Source organism: Python bivittatus, unplaced genomic scaffold, assembly GCF_059951505.1.
Source record: "Python bivittatus isolate LINGU-HERP-01145 unplaced genomic scaffold, Pbiv_v1 ctg000340_np1212, whole genome shotgun sequence".
Taxonomy (NCBI): domain Eukaryota; kingdom Metazoa; phylum Chordata; class Lepidosauria; order Squamata; family Pythonidae; genus Python; species Python bivittatus.
Genome location: NW_028277056.1, coordinates 30,072,659 through 30,090,533, shown reverse-complemented (window position 1 = coordinate 30,090,533; position 17,875 = coordinate 30,072,659). Strand labels below are relative to the sequence as shown.

At 41.5% G+C, this 17,875-nt stretch overlaps 1 protein-coding gene across 1 annotated transcript in view; it reads left to right on the top strand.

Moving 5' to 3' along the window:
* The first annotated feature begins 3,653 nt into the window (after window positions 1-3,653).
* ATP1B1 (ATPase Na+/K+ transporting subunit beta 1) overlaps window positions 3,654-17,875 on the top strand; it is a 28,749-nt gene continuing 14,527 nt past the window's right edge. Inside the window, exons 1-2 of the mRNA XM_015888234.3 lie at window positions 3,654-4,213; window positions 9,571-9,699. Coding sequence (XP_015743720.1) covers window positions 4,114-4,213; window positions 9,571-9,699 — 229 coding nt within the window. The 5' untranslated portion in view covers window positions 3,654-4,113. The remainder of the gene's footprint in view (window positions 4,214-9,570; window positions 9,700-17,875) is intronic.

Here is a 17,875-nt window from a genome sequence, read left to right as displayed (position 1 = left end):
CTCAGCACTATGTCCCATCAGGAACCTGACTACAAAGAGTCTAGATAACCTGTTTTCTACAGTGCCTGTAACGCTACCACTTGCTCAGCAACCTTCCGTAAAACAGGAAGGTTGGAGGGTGGATGAAAGTTGTCAGAAAGGTTGGGTCCAGTTTTATTTGTTTATATTCTTAATTGTTAGTTTAGATTATTTTGTTTCTCAGTATCTATACAATATTGACAGATGAATTGATATTTTTGTTTTGTTTGCACCATTATGTTGTCATAATTATTTATGTTTCTTTAGTAGAACAGAAAACATGATATATATTTAAGTATATATAATTATTTTAACAGAAAAAGTATCCATCCCTGATCTGTCTGATTCCATGGAAAGCACATAATTTTTGGCCAAAAGCAGAAATCAAAAGACATTTCAGTCTTCATTTTTCATGTACCAATATGGCTATGATTACTTTTTATGTACTTGGAATAATACCAGAGTTCACAACTCAGGATAGAGTCTGACTCTGAAAGAAGAGCATTTTCTTTAATTTAGGAAGAGGGATTATATAAACTGAGGGTGATTGATCTCCTCCAATCATTAAGTTATACTACCTAATTTGGCTCAAATATTTTTTCCCTAGTGAAATCCCAAAATTGTTGTCTGGCTTTATTTTTATAAAGGCTGTAAAGGCCTTTGATATCTGCCGTCTACTAGGTTAAAGCTATGGTTTATTGGACCACTGTTTACTGAATTAATCAAATTGGCTGGGTTTACACAGTACACCACACCACTGGCTAAATTCCCCATTCACTCACCACCTCAAATAAATCAACCTAGCAGATTGTGTGAACCTAGCCTCTAATTTTCAGTTTCAATTTTTCAGTTTCTAATTTTTGATCACCAGAATCATTGGTCTAAAAGCCAGAAATCCATACAGAGAATCCCTGCCCCCCCACCCCCCATAATAAAATTGCTGAATTGGCAGGCTAGCAGCATACTGGATTGCTTACGTGTGGTTTCACAAGATGCTTCATGAAGGGATAAAACATTCTGAAAACTTCATACTAGCAACGTATCGTATAGGTCTACCAGGTCAGCAGAAATGGTGCTACATTTCTTCATTGCTTCCAGCTCTGCTCAAAAACTGGCAGGCTTGGGACAAAAGGTTCACTGTGATGTGAAGCAAATGTTACTTTACCTTTCTTGACCAGCAAATAGAATAATATTTCTTTAAGGTTAGCTATTTTTTTTTCACCAGTGTTCTGAACTGGCTAATTCAAAAATTTCCCTCATGAATGTTAGTAGCTACGTACATTGTTTTCAGTCTAAACACGGAGAATACATGCTCCTCTTGAAGTCAGTCAGTCATGGCGATACATGAAGAATTATCATTACAATTCTTGCACCTGACAAGTCCATCAGCTACTTAGCTAGACTATCTTCGCTGAAATAAAATGAAAACTCTGATCCAAGGTGACTGGTAAAGTCTAAGGAACACGGAAGTGTCAGAATTCCCGAGTTTCTCTGTAGTGGGGAAGGAAGTAAGGGGGTGCTCTTACTAGAATTAGTAACTGTGAACAGCCTTTTCTCATTGTCATTCTGTTAACCAGTATATCCTGTTAATATTTGCTGCAGAGGCCTGTGACATTGTTCAAGGTCAGATAAGGAAGAAATACCCTTTCCTTCTAAATTTCTTCCTCCTAAGCTTGTTCTCAATTTATATCCTGGTAATCCAGTTTTTTAGTATGACTCTTTCCCTCCCATCATACTGATATTTCTGAGGTTTCATTCACTTTCCCCCACCTCTTTCAGATATGTCAGATTGCCATTTTCCCCCCACGCTTTCAGTCATTTGCCTTGAAATGTTTGCAGGTGTTCCAACACAAACACAGTGAAAGGTTATGCTGGCATAGCTTAGAGCGTGCATTGTTCTGTTCTCCTTTTTGAGTGTCAGTAAAGCAGAATGTTACCAGGAGCACAAAAGCTGGGGCAGAAGAATCTCAACTAGAAAAATAGTTGTAAGAGGTGTGCCCACTGTAAACTAGCACCAGACCCTTTGCTCAGTTTCAGGCACTCTGCTGGGGTTTGTGTGAAAAAGGGCAAATACCAAATATAAAGAAGAGAAGGTATTTGCATGAAGAAAGCATGTCATTCTCCTAGTCGTTAAAAACATCTCTTTCTCCGGTCTGTCACATCTGTTGCCTTCACCGAGGAGGCACCATAGTGATGCTTCCCTCCCACCAAAGTCTCCTCCTGGTTTGGATTTTGTTGTTCTCCTGAGTCAGCACTTTGGTTCTACAGTAAGAGACGACCTTCAGGAACCCGCCTTGCATCCATAACCAGGAACTAGACTGGCACAATTTCCTGTTCCTTTGCATGCAGCCAGGCTTCACTTCCACAGCTGCTGGAGAAAGACCCCTCTGCAGCAAGCAGAGGTGGCTGTAGCTCCAAGCAGCAGCAGTAGCAAGTTGACCCAGGGAAGGGCATTCCCAGGACGGAAGGCTGCAGGGATGCCGTTGCAGGGAGGCAGGCAAGCAGAACAGCTCCACCTTCTAGGGGGGTGAACAAGAACGGGAGGAAAGCACGGGGCACACGGTATGTTTGAAAGGATGAATTCTGGCTCCGGACATGAAGGTCAATCCTCATCTTGTCCACAGCCTGTTTTTGCAGACAAACGATCTCGGCACGGAAGATTCAATTACGGCCAGAGCTTAACTGCTACACTGCCTCTTGGCTGTGCCAGGCGCGCGAAGTCTCCCTTACGCACCACACTGATCACTATTTGTTAATGCCCTTTGGCAGTTCATGAATGTCAGCCTAACGCAACAACCGGGAAACATCGCAGACGCAACCAAACGGGCGAGGAGATGCTGCAAGCAGTTTCTCCCCGGCCACGTTTCCGATCCTCCCTGCGGCTGCTTTTGGAGGGGGCTCTCTTCGCCTCCCCTATTTCTCTCCTTCGGCTGTTTGTCTGGTTGCGCCCAGGTGTGCAGCGCGCGCCGGCCTCTCTCTGGGCGGGCAGCTCAGTTTCTTGGCCAAGCGGCGCGTCTTCGCAGGCAATGAGAGCTCCCTTTCTGGTCTCAGCCCCGGAGCCTGACCGCCAGGCCGCCGCCTCGGTGACTTGACTGGAAGCGGCCACCTTCTGCTTCCATTCCCTGCCTCCCGCCCGCCGCTTTGGGGCCGCCGAGTTCCCGTTTGGAGCTGTTAATCTGGAGAGATCAAACTCGCTTCGGTTCCGGACTCTGTCCTCCACTCACCCACCCCTTTATGCGCAGGACTCCCTCTGCCTCCCCCTCTGCTCTAAGAAGGAATTACAGGTGGATTTTCTCGTCTCTTCTGTCTTCTCTGCCTGCGCGCAACAGTGTGGTACGAAGCAGATGCCGAGGCGGCAAGGAGGAAGCCCGGCAGAAAAGGGGAAGAGGGTACCGGAGGAGAGGGAAGGGGGGAACCTGCCGCAGGGGCTGCCCCGCCAATCCACCCGGCCCCCTAGTCTCCCGCGGCTCGCGCCCTTGTTCTCTTCCCCTCCCTCCCCTCCTCCCCTCCCCTCGCCTCCCAAGCTTCGCTCCCTCGCCCGCCTGGCCACAATTCTTATTGGCTACCGGCATTTGGACAGGCGGAGCTCGCCCCAGGAGGTGGACAATATATCCAGCACGAGTGGGAGGGGACAGAGGTAATTTCTCTCCCTGGGCAGAGCCCCGTTTTCTTTTTCCCACCCCTTGGCTTCTACACACACAGACACGCTCGCTTGCTCGCTCTTCCTCTCTACTGCCTCCTCGCCACCCCCTTTCCTTGTTTTCCCTTTGGGGAGAGCGTCTACTCGACCAAGTGAGCCAGAGATACGAGTATACCTCTCTCTCTCTCTCCCTTCCTCACTTTCTCTCTCTCTCTCTCCTGACAAGGATTATTCTGAGGTTCGCGCCCCTGTCAGGGTGGGACGCTAGCCCGGCACACAAAAGACCGTCGCTTTTCCGCCCAGCGCCTGCCGGCAGTTCAGGGGCTGCGAACATCTCTACTCTGGATTAGTGGCGGGCACTGAGGATCTCGGAGGGGCAGCGGAATCCCCCCTCTTTCTCATCGTCTTTTCCCTGCGTAGTTCTTGCTAAGGCAACAGAGAGGAGATTCTGATTCATGGCTCGCGGGAAAGCCAAAGAAGGGGATGGCAACTGGAAGAAATTCATCTGGAACTCGGAGAAGAAGGAATTTCTAGGGAGGACCGGAGGCAGTTGGTGTGAGTATCTTCCTAGTCGGGGTTTGTCTCTATCATTTGTGGTGCGTTAAAACACAGACGCACAGGCTCGAGGCGATTTGCGTGTGCTTGTGTGTGCGTGTGCGTAGTGTTAATTGACTGCGTGGGAGGGGAAAGTCCTCCGTTTCGCGTGCCCGCATGTTTCGCAAGATCGTCGGTCTGAGCACCTGGCTCGCGGCAGCCGCTTTCCTTACCAGGCTGGCAGGGCAGGGATGCCGTCGCCGGGTGTAAATCTTGCGGATCACTTTTCTTCTTCGGGTGGCTGGCTCGCTTCCCCCGCTCCCCGCCCATCTCCCGTGCTGTCGGATTTAAAAATACACACCAAGCCTCCTCCTTGCCAGCTTTCAAAAATCAACCGTCCAGGACGCTTTGTATGGGAGGCGAGAGAGATGAGCAATGGTCTTGTGCCGCCAGCGAGACTTTCCAGTATGGCAGTGCCTTTCAGGAACTATGACAAACCAGGGAGGGCTGATGGTTATTTTTAAGCCGCAGATGTGTGAGTCAATGGCTGAGTTCATGGAACATGCCAACCGCCCCCCCCCAGGCAAACCAAGGCTAACTATGCTTAGCATGTTGTACAAACTGTTGTCTAAATCCTGCCATCATTTGCTGCTTGTGCATTGTGCATGTAAAAAGATCAGATTGATTTCTTTTTGCGGAATTGCCCCAGTGGCGTTGCTATGGCCGGCTTTCCCAGGGGAAACCTGCAACTCTGATTGCCTCTCCACTTTCCCCAGCCTGGGGCCCTCCAGATGTGATGCCCACATCCCCAGGCAGGTTGGACAGGGTGCTCAGGACTGACATTCAGAATATTTGGAGGGCCTTGGGATTGGGGGAGGCTGGCTGCTTTGTCACCTTGGCAGAGTGGACTTTCATCTCTGCGCTGCAGCCTGTTGCCACTGCACTAGAAAGAGCAGCCTCCTTTTCTTTTCCCTCCTCTCTTTCCCCGCCACCTGAAAGGTCACCCTGAAGGGCACTGATACACCCAAATGCATCGTGACTGCAGGCAGGGCAGGGCAGAGCGGGTGGGTGCCAGGAGAGAGGGGGCGCCCTGCTCCCCCTCCTCCCACTATGCTCCTTGTCAGCACAGCAGCCACTGCGGCTGCCTTTCCCTTGCTCAGGAAGGGCACCACACAGGGAGAAGGACATACCAGGGAAGGGGCCTGGTGTTTCCTTTTGCTCCTCTAAAATGGCCACCAGAAACCTTGGGAATTGGGCTTGGAGAAAAAGAGAAGGCTTGGACTGCTTTCTAGCCCATCAACTCCAAAGGGTTAATAATGCATCAGAGCTCAAGGTTAGTCAAGGTGATACCTTCTGAGCAAAGAGGTAATGGCAGATGTGTTTGGGATCCCTGGGGAAACAGAGTGACTGCCGTCAAGGAGAATCCTGAGTTGATCTAAAGGAGGACCTTTTGGATGGACCAACATCTCTTGGAAATCTGACTTGCTGGCTGTCCACACACCTTCACTGAGGGAGGGAGGCCTAAGGAGCTGCAGAGGTAGGAGAATGAGACAGAGAGAAAGGTCAGGTTGGAAGGCAAAAGGAAGTTTAGAAATAATAAAGTCCTTGAAGGCTGTCTCTTAGCAACTAAACCTAACTTGGATGAGATGGTTCAGAGCACGCGCAGGCAAAAACTATTTAATTTTCCACCTTTCCTCTCTACCACCCACTCCATTTGCTGCTTGGTTTAGACATCCTTGCCCCAACTCAACTCTAGGAGTGAGGCCCTATTCATGGGCTCATCACTGATTCCATGTTGCACAAGCCAGCTCAAATGCAAAAGTCACTGTAGATCTTCAGAAACTTACCATCCAATGGTTCCCCTACTCCTCTGTCACTTTGACAGATTGTAAAACAGTATTAACTTCAGAACACGTGCTACTGTCTTTTCTTGACTCCCCGGCTTTATTTTGAATAGGCTTTTTGTGCCAGCCAAGAAGCACTAAATGCAATTTATTTTCTCGTCCTTTCTGAGGGAAAAAGTGTGACAAATTCCATGTGGATTGTACAGAGCACATTCAGGGCCTCTTACATGAATGTGCTAGATATGACTGCCCTTGAAGGAAAGGATAGGTTGCCCTTGAATCTCATCCTACCACTGCTGGAGTTTGAATCTTAAATCTCTCTGTAGATCCCTGCAGAGTACTGTTTCTAGAACTTTCTATTCTCTTCTAAAGTTTTTGTGCAAATTAGAAATATCAACTATACTCAGAGCAACAAATAGTTCGAAGGAGGAAAAAAATGTTTGTAACGAATGAGACTGGCTCTATGAAATAAGAGCTTAGAGATAAGAGAGAAAAGAGTTAAGGTGCATTTCAAAATAATTCACATATTAGTCTAAGAGTTCTGGTTAGAGAGTTGCTTCCAGCTGCAGTTGTTGGCCCAATGCCATTGAATCTAACCAATGTCATCTTGGAAGTGGCATATTCAACGTTTTCAAGCTTAAATCCTTGAATCCGCATAGAGGGCAGATGCAAATGGCTTGGATTACGACTCTCATCATCCCAAGCCAACATAGTTATGGCATAGTTCTGACTAGGTTGATGAGGGTTGTAGTCCAATTAATCTGAGGGTACTGGGCTGTCATGTATTGAAACACCTTTAGAAACAAGATGGCCAATTACTGAGTGGACAGTAAAATGTCCCCTAAATCCCTTTCAGAATAGCTAGACCAATGGAGGATCTTGTCTCTGTACTAGATAGCACACTGTTCTGTTGCTTTAAAAATGCAAAGTCTCTATGCTCTTTCTTTTTAGAACAGATTTCTTCTGTAGCGTAGGGAAGTCTACTATTAAGATCCAGATCAGGAATGTCATTTAAATACATGTCCCTTCACTGCCCTTCCATATACACCACCCGTAGCACCCTGCTGTCAGCAGGTTTTCTCTAGTTCATTTCAACAGCACCTCCTATGACTGTACTCTGGAAAAAATGCTCAAATCTCTCTGACGTCACAGTTATTTGCCTACTGCTGCCTGGTTACTAAAGAGTGTGTTAAACCCAGGAGTGCCCAAACTATTGTGCTGCTAGTCTCTCTGGATAACTTTCATTTTTCCCTTCATTTGGTGGAAAAACACCTTATTTTAATAGGACTTATCTCTTGCCCTGACTTACTTGTAAAGGAGAAACTTTTCTGTATTTATGTTACTTATCTCTCCTCCCTTTACAGTCATTCCATACTAATGTTGGTTCCAAAGATCACTGCTTTTACAATATAATTTGTAGCTTAACCGCCCCTTTTCATTTTGAAGTTGGGTTGCTAGTAGGTTTGCACTAGGAGGCTTTAGTACAGCATGTAACATTGCTGCTAATCAGTTGAGATAATCCCTGTAAACTAAAAACTGATAAAACCAGATTTCAAAAACTGCAGTTCCTTGAAGCAGTACTACAAATAAAGTTTTACTCCTCTTCCTTGAAGAACAGCAACAACCCCCTTTCCTATTATTCTCTTACAATATTTGAGCATTAATCTGGCTGATTACAACTTGGTGTAGCCCAAATGGGTGACTAATATGAAATGGCTTTCTTAATAGATTATATAATCTATTATATAATTATAATTATATAATCTGAACCCTGGCAAGACTACGTGGCTTTGGGTTTTGGGGCTTACCAGTTCTAGGACTATGCCATCTTTGGTGCTGCATGGAGTGGCATTGTCTGTCTGGGGTGCAATCTGGGGGCCTTCCTGGACTCATGACTCCTGCTCGAAGAGCAGGTGGCAGTCATGGCTAGGAGGGCCTTTGCACAGCTTTGTATTGTGCGCTAGTTGTGCCCATTCCTAGATAAGGAGACTCTGCTCATCGTCACTCATGCCTTGGTCACCTCCTGATTGGAGTACTGTAATGCGCTCTATGTGGGGCTGCCCTTGAAGAGTATCCTGAAGTTTCAGCTGGTGCAGAATGCAGCAGTGTGGGCAGTTATATGTGCTTCCAGAACAGCATGTGTTACAGCTCTGCTCCACAAGCTGCATTAGTTGTCAGTTTGCTTCTGGGTCCAATTCAAGGTGCTGTTTTTAACCTTTAAAGCCCTTCATGGCATGGGACCAGAACAATCTCCCCCCGAAAGTGAGGTTAGCTCCATCCCTGCTAATTTTCAGGAAATCCCTCAAGACCTGGTTATGTCATCAGGCCTGGGGGGGTCCCAGGGGACCAGTGAAATTCTAGTTAGCTCCATTACTGTGGCTGATATTTACTCTCTCCTGTGCTGTGTGGTTTTATTTTTTAATAATGATTATTGTATATATTTTAACAATGACTGTTTTATATATTTATTGTTTTAATTGATTGTTGTATGCCACCTAGAGTCACATTTGGTGAGATGGGCGGCCATATAAATTTGATAAATAAAATAAATAAATATAAAAGCAAAGTATGAGGGAGCTGTTGAGAACTGAGTCTGCATAAGAGGATCTAAGTTCAAATAAATCTGGGGGAGAGACTTCAAAATCTTGGAAACATGGAGTTTAATCAAGATAACTATTATAGTGAGCTGGGTTTTTATGCAACTTCAGATATGGATATAATTCCAAAAGCATATTTGAAGGTTACTAGGTAAGAAACATCCACAATCATATGTGTAGATTCTAGATCCATCTGTAACAAAATGGGGTGTGAGTTGAATGTGATTAATGTCCATAGTTGTCTCCTATTCATTTATTTATTGGATTTATGTCCTGCCTTCTGTATAGAGGCTCAAGTGCTCTGTCCTTTTATGTTTCTCCACAACAGCAACCCCACGGGATAGGTTGGACTGAGAGAGAATTGCTGGCCCAAAGTCACTTAGTAAGCTTCCTGAATCTCTCCAATCCTGGTCCAACATCCTAACCACTACATCACCTTATTACCATATTTACGGTCTATATCCCTTATATCTCAGTGGTCCAGCTTTGGAGTATAAGCCAACTTATTGACACTGAGTTTGCTAGTAGGAGGAGTTATGTTGAAGCTGGAAATGGACTGCTCCTGAATCCCATTAAGGGCCCAGAGATTCAACTAGGTACGTTCTAATTCTAACAATATCAGCCAGTTTTCCCCAACATGATACTTTCTAGGTGTGTTGGATTATAATTATCACAACCTGCAGCAAGCAAGTCCATCCTAAGTAAATGTATTTAGGATTGCAGTGTTTATGAGAACTCACAACTTTAAAAAATTGCTCTGTTCTGATCTCTTATTTTAGATCCCATTGCTTGAGTTTACTATCCTTCCTTCATAGCAATTGGCTTTAATGTTGACTTTAATGTGACTTGTACTGGTAATCTTGAAAAACTGCTATGTATTCTGATGGCCTATTAACCCCTTGTCCTTAATAGCAGTATTTGTTCTCTCTTGTCACAGTTAAGATCTTCCTCTTCTACCTGATCTTCTATGGCTGCCTGGCAGGCATCTTCATTGGGACCATTCAAGTCTTGCTGCTCACTATCAGCGAATTCGAGCCCAAATATCAGGACCGAATAGCACCCCCAGGTAACTATGAGGATAGCTGGGTAGGCTAATTACATGCCCCATTGCAGTGGGATGGATATGGGCTTGCCTTTGGAGCTGTAGAGATATGGCAATCACCTTTTAACTGCCTCTTTCAATTTTTTTCTGTCATTCTTTACTGAGAGAGAGAGAAAAAAAATTCATCAGAACTGTTAAAACTGCTAAAACAATCATCCCCAAACTTGTGTTGTGTACACATATTGGACTACAATCCTATCATGATCATATTTGGTGGGAAAGCTGGGAGTTGAAGTCCAATATGTCTGAAGGTGAGGAGGGCTGGTTTAAGGTCAGGCAGGTCAGGCAAATTATTTAGCAAACCTGGAAATGTTACATTACCTTCTGCATCGTAAGGTAAGTTATCCTTCCAGTTCTACATTTTCATCTCTCATATTATTATCTAATTCACCCCCAGCCAATGTTTTAAACAGTTTTAAATTATGTTATCACAGTTAAGAAATATATGAATGACTTCCAACCTTCTTTTCAACGAATAATTGCAGCCCTGTCTCTCTTAAAAGTTATACAAGTCCCTTCAGCCCCTCATTTAATCCATATCTTTCTTAATCTTCAAATCCATAAATCTTCAATTCATTTCCATATAAGGTTTTCAGTCTTTCAGAAAAGTTTCTGTTGCTTTTTCTCTGCCCAAACAGGTCAATTTTGCCATTTCTGCAAATTGTGACATTTTCACAATCCATTCCTCTACTGTGGGAATTTCATTATTCTTCCATTGTTTTGCATGCAATAATCCTGGTGCAGTTACCATATACAAAACCAATCTACTGTAAGATTTCTTTCCTAGCATTTGCTTCCTTAATTCATGTGTGCTTTAAAAAAAAAAACAACTATGTTCCCTCTATAGACATCACCTTCCTGCTCCTCATTTCTGAAATCAGCTTCTATCCAGGCTTCCAACCATATTAAGCAGAGGAAGATAATTCCATTGCTTTATCTGTGGAAGGAAAAGGGCATATTTTCAAAAATCAGTAGTTACACAACTCTAAAGTGGCAGTGTTTTTCCTCACTGCAGCATCCTGCAAAGAACGAGAGATATCAAACTGCGCCTGTGTTTATAATTTGCCAGGTTCCTGTATTTTTCCATTTTAAACACTTTCCATTGGTGAAGTAAGATAGAAGATTGCCCAGAGGCTGGTCAGTTACTGTTATCTAGCTCTACAGGGCCTAGGTATTTTTACAATCAGGGAACATTTGTCTTTGTCTCTTCTCTGGAGCTACTTCTGTTCTGGTGTCCCCTAGATAGTATATCTAATTATATCTGTCTGAATTAGAATCTGTTTGGTGCAGCTCAGTTAATTTAAAAAACACATAATGTAAGCTTATGATTAGGAATCATCTTCCCATTATTTTCTTTTCATATTATTAATTTGTACAATGCCTACACGTCAGAAACTGGCAATGATGTCAGACCCACTCCATTCTTGCTGCACTACTCTGGTTCATGGAAGTTTTCCACCTGCTTGGTAAAGTGAAGGGGATGGCAACAAAGCCAGAGAGTGCCTGCAATGATTGACGTATCTACACATTTAGACAATGGATTTGGGCAGGGAGTTTCAACAGAAGCAAAAGAGGGGTTTATAATGTAGACAGCCAATTGAACAGTAACATTGGTTTGTAATGGCATATGCAGAGGTGAATGGCGGTTTAAATCAGTAGTGAGAAATGACTTTGCATGGCAATCTGTCTGTACTAAAATTCTCTTTTCCACATAACAGTTAAAGATGAAATGCTCTCAGCTCTTCCTTTCATCTGTCCCTCCTAGAATGTAAAGGACAAAGACAGGAAGACACAGAAAACAATTTACATAGGAACCTAGGTTGCAAGAAGGAAAGTGATGCCTTCACCCAACTTTTTAAAATTATTTATATCTTCTGGGTATAGTATAGATTTCTTCAGGAGTGGCTTGATCATAACTTAAAAAAAAAAAGTTGTGGACAAGATACTGCATTAAGAAAGGGCAGGGAGAAAAGAGAATAATAGATTGCTTGATATAAATAGTATCTATTCTAGAAAATACTGAGTGTAGGGTATTTATCAGATTTTAAGATGAAATTAAAACTTATAAATAACTGTAACTCTGGGATGGAATATCTAGCAGACCCTGGGAACACAGAGGAAGGAACTGGACCATTACAGAAAAGATTCATTAGTCCAGAGATGGGGAAAATTTGAGAAAGAGACTCAATAAATATGCTTTAATCATGCTACGTCTAAGTTCATGTGGAGATTTGCTCTGGCAGGCTTTTAAGAAGGATTCTCCTACATTTTTCTACTAGCAATAATGATCATTGTAGAAGTCCAAGTGGTTCTTGTTTCCAGAGTTTGCCAGCCTTAAAGGACTTGACAGGCTGACATAAAGTCCTCAAATTTTAAAGAAGTCAGAAAATAAATGAGGAAAGAAAGCTTTTTCATTGAATCCAATATAGGCATGCTTAGCATAGTCATGCCTCATCTTCCCCATTGATTTCAATGGGTTTCTCTCAAGTTTGACTAAATTCAGGTCAAGTCTATTGAGTTGAACAGTCCTAAGTGCAACAGCATTGCATGAAGGAAAAGCTGTTATGTCACTGGATTTGAAATCAGCCCTGATTCCAATTCAATATATGACTTGTTGCCATGTAACACATGGGGTTATTGTGTGAACCACCAGAGCTTCAATGGAAGTGGCTGCTTGAAACATCTGGATTTCAATGTAAGCTGCACAAACCGCCCAGAGTTGCTGTGAATTAGGTGGCATATAAATTTAATTAATAATAATAATAATAAATTAACATCTGGAAAGGTGTTTCAGGGGACTTCTGGGGAAGAAATGGTAAACTGAAGATGGCTCCACTAAAATCAGAGCCGATGACTGCAGCAGAATGAAGAGCCGGCAAATAGACTGACACTTTGTAATTCCTCTCTGGACAAGGAGAGAACTTGAGATCACCCACAAATGTTCCATACAGTTGCTCCTCACAAGGAGAACGCATCGCAGCTGTCTCTGGCAGGTTTAGAGCTCTGGGAGACAAGGGAATGCTCATCTTTTTTCTCAAAACGTGGTCAGTAACTTTAAAAAGGACACTGGGTTCACATACTTCCTTTTCTAATCACTTTCAGAAGTTGCTTGTTAACTGCTTTTCAGCTATTAGGAATCTTTGGATTGACATGCTTTACAGCACTGGATGAGTTTCCTTCAATCCTTAGTGAAAGAAGTTTTAAATAAAAGTTTAAGGATTTTTTTTAAAATTCTTTTGGCACAAACAGCAAAAGGGGATTAGAACTTTGATTCTGGAAAGTTACAAATGGACTAAGGGCCCAGTTGTATTTGAAATAAGATTTTGGAATTAATTATAAGAGTCCTACCTGTTGGAAAATGGTTTTGTTTTGCATTCTCTTTAACAAAAAAAAACATGGTAGGATGAGAATTTGAAGGTTGGACACTAGAGGGAACCAGAATGAACTAAAGTTTACAATTAAAGGAGAAGAACACTTAAATTTGACTTACTAGTACAGAATGGAGCAAAATATTTTAACATTAAACATATTGAAGGATATTTTTGACAATGGATCCAGCAGTTAATTTTAAGAGTGTCTGCCTCTATAGATAGACTGTGTTTAAAAGTTGTTATGGAAGAGGAACAAGTTTTACCAGGCAAGACTGAGACTGACCTGAAAGTGGATTTAAAAATGACAGGGTACAAGAATGATATGGAAAAAGATGCTGCACTGGACATACAAAAGAAGCCGGCTGATGTCTTAATAATTAAAAGGGATATACAAACAACAAACCAAAAAAGTCACCTGGATAACTTTCCTACATTGGATTTACAAAGGAGACTTCTTCAAACTTTGAAGAATTTTGTGAGAAAGGATAAAGAAAAAATTAAAAGAAATCAAGTTCTAGGACATTATTTGAAGGGATTAAAGATCAAGATTGTTAAAAGGAAGGAATATAATGTTGGTTCATTTGATCAAGGTTAAAATAGATATGTTGTTATCTGGTAACCCTTAATGGATTTTTGCTAATCAGGACTGAACAATGAGGCTTTAAGGATAAGAGATGGGATATGGGAAGAAGAGATTATTTGTTGTATTTTAAGAAAAGGTGATAAGTTACTAAAATTGTTTATACTTGTTATGAAGGGGGAAGTCTTCTCTTTTTTTCTCTACTATATTCTTATTTTTTCTTTCTTTTCTATTTTTCTTTCTCTTATTTTCTGCACTTTCTATTTTTTCTTTTTATTCTTTTATCTTTTTAGTTTATATTCGTTTTCATCTTTTTAATTGTAATTTTTAATAAAATTACTGTAAAAAAGGGGGGTGTTTCACAATGCACAAGAGCATGAATACACCACCTTTCAATCACTAGTTAAAGCAGTTAGATGTCTTTGTAGGATCATGCAACCGGCCTTGGGAGGCTTCTGCTAATATGTTATTCTGCAAACAGATGCAGCTGCTTTAATGAGTCACAGAGAGGTCATACATGTGTCAGTGATATCTGTAACAAACCAGGATGATTTTTAAAAAGTGATAATGTCATCAGGCTAATACTGCCACTATGTACGTGTGTCCTAATGTCTGACACAAGTATGTATGTTATGACATTTTTATGATAACATCACTAAGGATGCCCCCTATGGATAATCATGCTTGGTTTTCCATCCTCCTAGGAAAAAGAGAAAGATAAACAGGGGTGCTAGGGAAGGGGTAGCAAATAGCACATCGGTAAATTGGTGTGACATGTGGTTTTATCCCTATGGTAGCTATTTAATGAATACAACAGAAATTGTACTTGTTTTTATATTCTGTATAGTATATTCAAATTGTATTTTAAACTATTACTAATACTTCTCTTGACAATATATATAGTCATATATTATAGTCATTGACACTGTAAAGTTTACAATATCAATGCTCATGAAAGGAAATAATATTCAAGATAGAATTCAGTTTTCTTATAATATCAACACTCATGTTTATGAGTTCTAAGTTAAACTTACTCACCAAAATGATATATGACATAATTTTATTAACTTTCCTCAAGTTGGTATGGATAGTTAGTAACCCACCAATCTGGAGATGTGATTAGTTTGGACATAGGAGCTTGATTTTTCAGTAGTGTCTAAATTCTCCATTCACAGGGAGATCAGCCTTATCACATTCAGTGATTACAATGATTGTTGCGTTCCATCAGAGATGTGTCTGCTGCTTTATAAAATGTTCCAAGCACTCTAGAATTTCAAGTTTTCTTTTACCTGATGCTTTCTTCCTTCCTTCCTTCCTTCCTTCCTTCCTTCCTTCCTTCCTTCCTTCCTTCCTTCCTTCCTTCCTTCCTTCCTTCCTTCCTTCTTTTTTCTAATCTGTTTCAGATTTTGATGTGGAGCAAGTAAATAGACAGTCTGGTAAAATATTGTACTAAATAAAGGGGTTAGAGTTAATTCAGTCAGGACTAACTGGTTCCTTTGATATTTGTGGAATTAAGTATCATTCACTTTAGCCAAATTTGGGTCACTGCACACTAGTGATAGCCATACAATTAGTTTCCATGTTATCTGCAACTTTTCCCAACCATATGTTTCCATATGTTTTAGACTACAACTCCCATCAATGCCAGATGTTCAAGGATATAAATATTATTGACTTAATTGTTTGTTACTGTAATTTACTATTTTATGTTTTAAATATATTGTTTATTATGGATTTTTATATTAACATTTTCAGTAATGTTATCTAGACTCAGTATTATAATTTGTTGTTATAAACTGTTTTGGGAGGAATTTGTCTAGAAAAGTGGCCTAAAAATGAGAGAAAGGCAGAGCATGCTAAAATGTTGTTTGCCTTATGATTTTCATTAACTAATCTATTGTACTTATACAGGTACAGTTACCTAAAGCTTGTATCTACTCTCTTTACTTGGAATCAGTCAATTCGTGCTTTTAACCGTGGCATGTATTAATAGAATTACCCATTGGAAACTTTTCACTTGGCTTTATGTGTGACTTGTATGGTTCTTGAAACCACTGGAAAGACAAATACTCTAATCCAAAGATGAAACTCAGGGAGGACCCATCAGTTCCTTATTCTAATACATGCATATAAAAGTTGTCAAGTTAAACAGAGCCTTGAGAGAAGGAGGAGTCTTTTGTTAGTAGGACCAGCCTGCTGCCATCCCATCTGAGAAATTTTCTTTTATTAACTGGGCCTTCAAGGACAAAGTGTGCCTTACACACTCTGTTGTGTAAGCTGCCAGCTCCAGTCATATGGAAACTAATTTAGGCAAGACTCACATGAAATATGTGATAATGTGTTATTAATTTCCCTCTGAAATAGTCCTACAATTTGGAACAGTCAATATGTGGTCTCTGTGTGTAAATGTACTGTATATACTGATCTGCACTGATTTGAATGAGCTATTGGCACAATATTTATTTCCTGAATTCTTTCTCAGCATTAGGGCAACTTTCTCATCCTGTTTCCTGACCACATGCCCATACTGCATTGTTGGGTTCAGGTTACAGAGAAGGGCAGGGTTGCTAGAAGGAAGTATTCTTGTTTGCCCTTTAGTGAAAGCCAAGGGAGAATTATTTATTTTGTAGAGGTAACCATATAATGCAAACTTATGGAACTGTGGAGTCCTTGGGGTTCTCTGAGCTTGGTTGTTTTCTTGCACCGAAGATGTTACCTAGCCGGGTAATGAAACGTTTGCAAGAAAACAACCAAGCTCAGAGAACCCCAAGTACTCCACAGTTCAACCCTGAGCTACACATATCCTCTTCTATTAAAACTTATGGAAGGTAAGAAATGAAAAACAACTAAGTTGCTAAGTTTTATTGTAAGATCACCTGAGACAAATAAATTACATATGACTACTCTTCTATGTTTAGTAGTCAGGACTTTGTCAAGCACTCAATTTGTGCAAATACAATCCATTGTTAGCAAAGCATCAGTGCTATGGTAATGTGTGAATCATGGAATGAATATTTTTACATCAAAGACAGCTGCCCCAGTCTTGGCATAATATTAAATATGCTACATGTTGAGAACATGTAGAAAAAATGTAACAGTTGAGTGGCAGAGTTGGCAATAATATAGTCTTTTGGCTATCAGTACTGTAATCTCCCAGGTATAAGGACTGTCTATTTTTAGTGGGAAAAGCTGCTGTTTAATCACCCACCGGTGTACTTAGCTCAGTATTATGTAGACTACCTCGAGGTGACTGTCTATGCAGGTGTTTTTCCAGGGCTACCTAGAGATGCTGTGAATTGTATCTGGGATCTTTTGCAAAAGATATCCTTTATCATGTAGCTGTAGCCATGTGCTACATTTCATTAATTTAATTTAAATTTAATTTAATTACACACAGAAACTGGCCAGTACCAATAAGAGTTCTGAAAGATGAATGAGTTTTCTTAGACAGATACCCATCCGTCTTCCTTCCTTCCTTCCTTCCTTCCTTCCTTCCTTCCTTCCTTCCTTCCTTCCTTCCTTCCTTCTTTCTTCACGTATAAATATTCAGAAAGCTTGGGGATGATGGACAGAGAAGACAAAGGCATCCTCCTTCAAGCTTTTGACTCAAAATGATACAATTTGTAGCCTAACACATCTGGGGAACACATTTTAGAAATGGCTAGGATAAGACAACCCCTTCTATTCTGAAAATGGAACTGTCTTGAAACCACTTTTGTCCTCCATGTATGTCCCCCAATACTGATTGATAAAAACAACAATTTTATTGTAATTGTTACAATGTAATTGGCTTCAAAATTATGTTGTCTTCAATTCAGTGCACTGATTGCTGCCTGGAGGGGCTAGGGTTAATGAAATGCTTAATCTGATATTGTAATGCATGTTCTATTGTAAAATATCCATGGCAAGGTATGTATATACTTTGAAAGGAGGTACAGTTACAATTATAGGCAAGATGATTGGGGCAACTTTGGCGGGGGGAGGGTTGGTGGTTTGTTTGTTTGTTTTTTTGGTGCCTTTAGGTCAGTGCTGACTCCTAGCGACTGCCTGGACAAGTCCCTGCACTTTTCTTGGCAAGGTTTTCTGGAAGTGGTTTGCCATTGCCAACTTCTTAGCCTGAGAGAGAGTGACTGGCCCAAGGTCACCCAGCTGGCTTTGTGCCTAAGGCGGGGCTAGAACTCACAGTTTC